This window comes from Eurytemora carolleeae, unplaced genomic scaffold, assembly GCF_000591075.1.
Source record: "Eurytemora carolleeae unplaced genomic scaffold, Eaff_2.0 scaffold1353, whole genome shotgun sequence".
Lineage (NCBI taxonomy): Eukaryota > Metazoa > Arthropoda > Copepoda > Calanoida > Temoridae > Eurytemora > Eurytemora carolleeae.
In genome coordinates, this window is record NW_019402113.1 from 70,709 (window position 1) to 78,141 (window position 7,433).

Here is a 7,433-nt window from a genome sequence, read left to right on the forward strand (position 1 = left end):
GATCGATTTGCGTACTGGACGACTTTTAACCAGCTAGAGCAAGCTGTACAGTACACAGACTGACTATGAAAGGCAAACACGGGACGGTACACTAAATGAATGATCTCCTTCTAGTGAACATTTTTTGAGTTAGATTATCATTTCTAATAAAAATAATTTTTGTCAAAAATCCTATTCCTTAATATTGGTTTCTCATTTTCCCCTGGATTCTGAGTCACCTGCAGAAAGATAATTTATTATAAAGACAAAAATAATAAATAATAATAATAAATAATGATAATTACTATTGATTTTAAAAAAATAGGGATAAAATTAAATACTGATCGAAATTATAAATATTTAGATTAGTGAATTTAATAAACAGTGTAGAAGAAATTATTCCAGCAACTTTCGACGAAAATATTAATTTAAACGAATTAAGTTTATCAAAAGATGATCTCATTAGAAAAGGATTGAACTAAATCCGTCGTTCCGTAAAAGAAACAGATTAGCGTTTATCAAGGGATTAACCATAAATAAAAGTTCTGACCGTTGATCTTCTAAGTGCTTACCTCCTGATAAGGTTTGAAGCATAATCTTTCATTTTTCTTCAACCAGAATATAGAAATACATGTAATCAATAGAGCTATCAGGATCAGTACAATAGCTGCCACAGATCCACCTCCCATACTCTCTACCTGAACAGTTCAGTACAGTACAGAGCAGTACAGTACAGTACAGTACAGTACAGTACAGAACAAATAACATCCGGATGGTACCTTTTTAGTGAATTGCAATTGAAGTAATAACATTTGAAATTGAATTTTTTGAATTTTAGATCAGACAAGGTTGGAAAGGTACCACTATGAATCCGAATTGTCAACCAATTTTAGGGTCACTTAAAATATTGTCTACAATACTTTCAATGTGGCAGTTCTTTGTTTATGTTTTCCGGCAATTTTAAATGGAAATTTGGAAATCTGTCAAAGGAAACCCAAATTTTAATCCCTATAATTTTTGCAACCCAATCTCGGAAATCTTTGATATTCCAAACTATGATTTTTCAAAAAATTTAAGTTTGAAATTTTAAAGGTTTACTTACACCATCAGGTTAGAAATATATAGGGATAAAAAATTCCTTAAAAGAGTGACAAAGGTGCGTGAGTTGAAAATCCCAAGAACTTTTCTTTATTAATTGTTTTAATTGAAAAAATTAATAATTTATCATTATTTACAAGGGTAAATTATTATACCTCAACGTTTTTCAATGTAACAAACTGCAACTCTCGTTTTGATGTTGTGGTTGTAACTGTAGTGGTAGTTGTAGTTGTTGTGGTTGTTGTGGTTGTTGTTGTGGTAATAGGCTTAGCATTGAACATAACAGTAAAGGAATAAATTGTAGGCTCTTCACTAAAATCATTCTTAACACCTGAACAAACATAATTTTCTACAGGGTGTCCCACGAAACCTGACAGTTTAAGAGCTACACGCGAATTAACAAACACAAAATATTCCTGGTTCCGGCATTTCCAAAATGTAGTCTGCCATTTTTGTACTTTTACAATCACCAGAGAATTTTGTAGAATTCGAAAATTTTGATTTTATTTGATAAATTAAAATCTGAACAAAGGTATTACTACCTCAGGTAACATAAAGGCAGATCACATATCGGAACTGCAAAAAGGCAGACCGGAAATACAAGGACTAGGAGAGTTTGGGGGTTAATGTATTAAGAATTTTTTTTAAGATCTAAATGTTTATTTTGTAAAATTATAACATAAAACATTATTGGTTAAAAGATATGTGTATATACTAAATATACATGTTTATAATGACATTTTACATTTATATATATTTTCACTGTCTATTAAACAAAGATTAGTTCTCGAATGTGCGTGTACCAAATCACATCCTTTTGTGCTNTTCAATTAATAAAACTTATGAAATTCTAAGCTCTAATTTTTAAATTGAATATGGCAATATTGCGATGACTATCAGAAAGATTAAAAAAGTACAGTACAGTACAGTACAGTACAGTACAGTGCAGTACAGTACAGTCCCTTTATAAGTAAAAAACTTGAACTAACTGAGATGGTATTGAAGATCTTGATCAGATCTAGACATAGAGTTGATGGTCAGAGATACATTGGACCAATCCCCTGCTCCCTTCTTCAGATCACCAGCTGAATACAAACCATCCGCAGATTCCTGAACTCAAAACTTTTGAGTTAGAAATCAATTGAGTCTTTCGCCACGAAATCTGATTTTCTAATCCCTTTATCTTCGTAACCCAATGTCGTAGACCTTAGATATTTCAAACCTTGAATTCTGTTAGGTCAAATAATTTTTAAAAAAATTTTTAAATATCAAAAGTTTACAGCATCAGGTTTCAAAGATATATTGATGAGAAAATTCAAGTTTCTGGCAAAAACTCAATTCCTTTGTTCATAATTATAAAGCGGTTCCCTCCCCTTAACCTTGGAATATGAATTATCGTATAAATTAGACAATTTTATATCCATTTCTCGAGTCAAGGACATCCTATATAACTTTCATTGGTCGCTATCAAGAGCTAAAGAGATTAGCTTTCAGCCTAACCCCCTTTCATTTTTCCTTTACAGTCCTTTTAATACGGGTTATAAGGGGGGTGAACAATGACTGCAAGGGGGTTAAACATAAAAAAATTATACACCCTAGGTTAAACATCCAGTACGCCTTTGTAAGCATGTCAAATTTTTGAAAAGCCCTCTGATGTTTGAAAACAACCCCAAAAAATCACGTCCATTTTTACTAGAGCTCGATCTGGATCTCAAAGATTCGTAATATTTTCTATCGAAACTCAATCCGACAAAAATATGCGGATTCTAATAACAAAAATCTAAAGTGTTTAATAAACTCAAAATTTATGCACATGAATAAAATAAAATGAAAAGCTTAGATATTTTTTCTTTGAAAAAGTAATAAATATTTATTTGACCAAGAATTTATATCTGACCAGGGATGAATAAACACCTGACTAAGGATGAATATATATCTGACCAAGAATGAATTTATAATAGACCTGGGATGAATATATATCTGACCAAGGATGAATTTTTACCTGACCAGGGATGAATATATACCTGACCAGGGATGAATATACATCTGACCATAGATGAAAATATATCTGACCAGGGATGAATTTATATCTGAACTGGGATGAATATATACCCGACCAGGGATAAATATATATCTGACCAGGGATGAATTTATATCTGACTAAGGATGAATATATATATCTGACTAGGAATCACAGAATGAATATAAATCTAACCATGGATGAATATATATCTGACCAGGAATGAATATAAACCTGATCAGGGATGAATATATATCTGATCAGGAATGAATATATATCTGACTAGGGATTAATATACAAATCTGACCAGGGATGAATATATATATCTGACCAGGTATGAATAATGAATATATATCTGACCAGGGATGAATAATGAATATACATCTGACCAGTGATGAATATATATGTATGACCAGGTATGAATAATGAATATATATCTGACCAGGGATGAATAATCAAAATATATCTGACCAGGGATGAATAATGCTTATATATCTGACCAGGGATTAATAATGAATATATATCTGACCAGGTATGAATAATGAATATATATTTGACCAGGCATGAATAATGAATATTTATCTGACCAGGGATGAATATATATATCTGACCAGGAATGAATAATGAATATATATCTGACCAGGTATGAATAATGAATATTTATCTGATCAGGGATGAATAATAGATATATATCTGACCAGGGATGAATAATGAATATATATCTGACCAGGGATGAATAATGAATATATATCTGACCAAGGATGAATATACCTGCCCAGGATGAAGTTGAACTGATTGCTCCATATCTCCAATAAACCACGTCATCTGATCAGCTGTTGGACGAGGATGAGATTCGAACGCCATCTTGGAATAAATTAATCAATTAATTGTCAGAAGAAATGACATTATTGTTTAAAACCAATCTAAATAACTGATAAAATCTCAAGATATCTAAAAGTCTTGTTTCTTTTTTACAAATATCTTTTCTAAATGGTGTGATAGGAATTGTGATTTTTCAACAAACTCTGATTTATTGATCCCTTTATCTTTGCAACCAGATCAAATTTTTCACAATCAGAATGTAAAAATAAAGGGATTAGAAAATTTGAGTTTGTGCCAAATAAGCATTTCATTTTGCGAGGAAAACCAAAATACTCTTCTTGCAGGCAATAATTGAAATTTTTTAAACAGTTTCTAGCTTAGATTTTGCTGCGATTTCTAGGGTTAGCTAGGCGAGTAAGTCGCAACTAAATTACTACTATATATAGAGTAGAAATTGTCTAACGACTCGGATGGTTGCTACTGCACCTGGACATAAACCGGTTCCTGAGTCTCCTCACTGAACCCGTACATTGTGTTCTGATCTGGGTTTGGTTTTGGAGGGAAGACGACCATTATCTATAACATCGTGGATTAAATTGACCACTAATTTTAAAAATGTCACGTAATACTATTTGGATAAAACAGATTTTTCTTTAAAGGGCTTGTAAGTGCACACGTTCAAGTCACCCTCCACCTTAAGATGGCAATGCCTCATTCACAAGGGGGTTCCCTTTCAAAGTTTTGACTGATCGGTATGAAAATTATATCAATGTTTATAATTTTGAAAACTGATTATTGTTGAAGACGACTATTGGCCTCCTTAAGATATCTCCACATCAAGACTCGAGAACAAGGCGGGGGCTCTGATCATCCTAAAGTCTCATGTAATGGTATAAACAAATCTATAGTATTCTGAAACTGTTGTTCATGTTAGACTTAAATATTTACTGGCATTAGTTCGCCGTGTTTTTATTAGAGTCCGTCCTCACGACCTCTATATTATTTTCAATTGTGTTTTCTCTATAAAAGTGATTTGTGAGTAGTGATTTTCTACTGCAGGAAACCATATTGGAATTATCAGAATTAAACAATCTTCAACCTAGAAAAACGACAATATCTTCCACATTATTGATCAGATAACGGTTTCAAGGATACCGTTGTAAACCAGGCATTGGTTTCTTTAAATGGAGGCACACTCTTGGAATTAGGCTTACAGTCCCTGTAATGTTAGTGAATCAAAGCATTTGCTTTTACTTTTCAATTTAAATGTTCAAAGCTAAATCTCATATTGGCAAATCTATTTTAAAAACAATCCCTTCAAATATTTAAGTGAAAGTTTGAAAGAAGAAGAGTTTAGAATCCTTCAATGTTTGTTTTCTATTAAGAAAAGATGAAAGCAAATCCAATATTTACCTTTCTACTGATTTCTGTGACACAAGCAAACTTTCCAAACTTAGTCAAGTGTTAAACTTCCGTACATACTTTTATACAAATATTTATGTTTATAAATATATTATATAATTGGAAATAGTCAAATTAATATTTGGTTTGATTAATATATTGTTTAAAAATAGTTTAGTCATTTTGTTTGGAAAAAAATTTTGTATATATTTGTTTTGGAAATAGTTTAGTTATTTTATGGTTTGGAAATAGGTTATCTGTATTTGGTTTAGAAAAATATTTAAATTACATTTTGTTTGGAAAGGCTTAGATAATATATATGATTTGGAAATAGTTTAGTTATTTTAAGGTTTGGAAATAGTTTATCTATTTTTGGATTGGAAAATTATTTAGATTACATTTTGTTTGGTAAGTTTTAGTTATTATAAATGATTTGGAAATAGTTTAACTGTGTTTGGTTTGGAAAATATTTTAACATTTGGTTTTAAAAGGCTTAGTTAATATATGTTTTGGAAATAGTTTAGATTTCAATTTGTGGAAAAGTATTTTTATGTAATATTTGGTTTGTAAAAAATATGTAGATAATATTTGGTTTGAAAATTATTTAGTTAATATTTGGTTTGGAAATGGTTTTGCTGTGTTTGATTTGAAAAGATTTAGTTAATATATGGTTTGGAAATGGTTTTGCTGTGTTTGATTTGAAAAGATTTAGTTAGAATATGGTTTGGAAATGATTTTGCTGTGTTTGGTTTGAAAAGATTTAATTAATATAAAGTTTGAAAATGGTTTAGCAGGTGTTTGGTTTTGAAAAATATTTAGATAATAATTGGTTGGGAAATTATTTAGATAATATTTGGTTTGGAAAGGTTTGCTCTCCTTGGTTAGAATCCGGGAAGAATATCCTCCCGTTCTTCTCCTGGCGCAGTGTACACTTTATCATTTTCCCGCAATCCTCCCGACCTTGAAATAAAAATTCGACAAATCTGCGATATTTTACTTTATATTGATTTTGTGCATGATGATTGAATCATTTATATATACAGGGCTACCCATAAAGGATGAGACTGTAAAGACGACCTGAAACTATTAAAATATGACAATTCCAGGCTAATATTAAGTCTTGTATACTTTGTCCTTAGCAAAGAAAGTTTAAAATTAGAGTTTTTAAAAGAATTTTAGAGGATACAGCAAGTTATATATTTCCGGGTATGTTCGTCTATGAAGTATCATTCAATATCATAAAACTGCTTACCGTTTTTAATTTATACACAGAAAAATGTAGATGATAATTTGAATTTAAAAAATCTTTCTTAAGATTATAATTGTAGTTTTTATTTAAATAATAACAAGTTCTTCTATCTTAAGACACTTTTTGGTTTCACAGCTTTTTCGCAACATTTAAAAAAAAAAGTTGGCCTAACCTTTTATTTTGAAAAAAAGGCATTTTATACCTTCTGTCCTTTGTGCACCCCGTATAATCAATGGTTTAATTCAAACATACAACATTTGGAACAGATATATAAAAAAAGTAAACATTAAAGGAGCTGTACAGTGTACGGTGTACACGCGATTTCAAGTTTTCCCACATTAGCAACGATACCCTTTAAGTTTTATCTGGTCATGAATGAATAAGATATCAATGTTTTTGTCTTTGAAAACTGATTATTCTCGGTTGAGGATTTCTTCAAAAAATGACAGATTGATTCTTGATTCAGAAACACTGAAAAAATGATCAAAATTAAAAACTTGTCAAGCCAAGAACGACGTTATCTTCTACATAATTAATCAGATTAAGGATTTAAGAGCTGACCAAATTGATTTGGGCAACGCCCCTCATATTTTAAATAGAGAATCAAATAAAATAACAACGACCGTCTCTCTAGCTATAAGACCTCCATAAAATTTATAAATTGCTTAAATGTCGTCTTTGGCTTTCAGAAGATCACCAAGAAGGAACTTGATCCTTGATATAATCTCACAGTGCAGTGAAGAGATATTCTAACGTGACTTATTCGATCTGATTTTTTTATAAGAACCAGGGGCGTATTCAGGAATTTTTCCAGGGGGGGGCTTTAATTTTTTTCTCTTTCCAGGGGGGCTCAGCACCCGTTGG

General features: G+C 31.1%; 1 protein-coding gene across 1 annotated transcript in view; it reads right to left on the reverse strand.

The window, feature by feature from the left end:
* LOC111717891 (uncharacterized) overlaps positions 1 to 6,294 on the reverse strand; it is a 7,528-nt gene extending 1,234 nt beyond the window's left edge. Inside the window, exons 1-8 of the mRNA XM_023493352.1 lie at positions 6,197 to 6,294; positions 5,333 to 5,346; positions 4,406 to 4,495; positions 3,869 to 3,961; positions 2,067 to 2,187; positions 1,233 to 1,408; positions 552 to 677; positions 178 to 218 (exon numbers count right to left, since the gene is read on the reverse strand). Coding sequence (XP_023349120.1) covers positions 178 to 218; positions 552 to 677; positions 1,233 to 1,408; positions 2,067 to 2,187; positions 3,869 to 3,961; positions 4,406 to 4,495; positions 5,333 to 5,346; positions 6,197 to 6,260 — 725 coding nt within the window. The 5' untranslated portion in view covers positions 6,261 to 6,294. The remainder of the gene's footprint in view (positions 1 to 177; positions 219 to 551; positions 678 to 1,232; positions 1,409 to 2,066; positions 2,188 to 3,868; positions 3,962 to 4,405; positions 4,496 to 5,332; positions 5,347 to 6,196) is intronic.
* Positions 6,295 to 7,433: the final 1,139 nt, after the last annotated feature.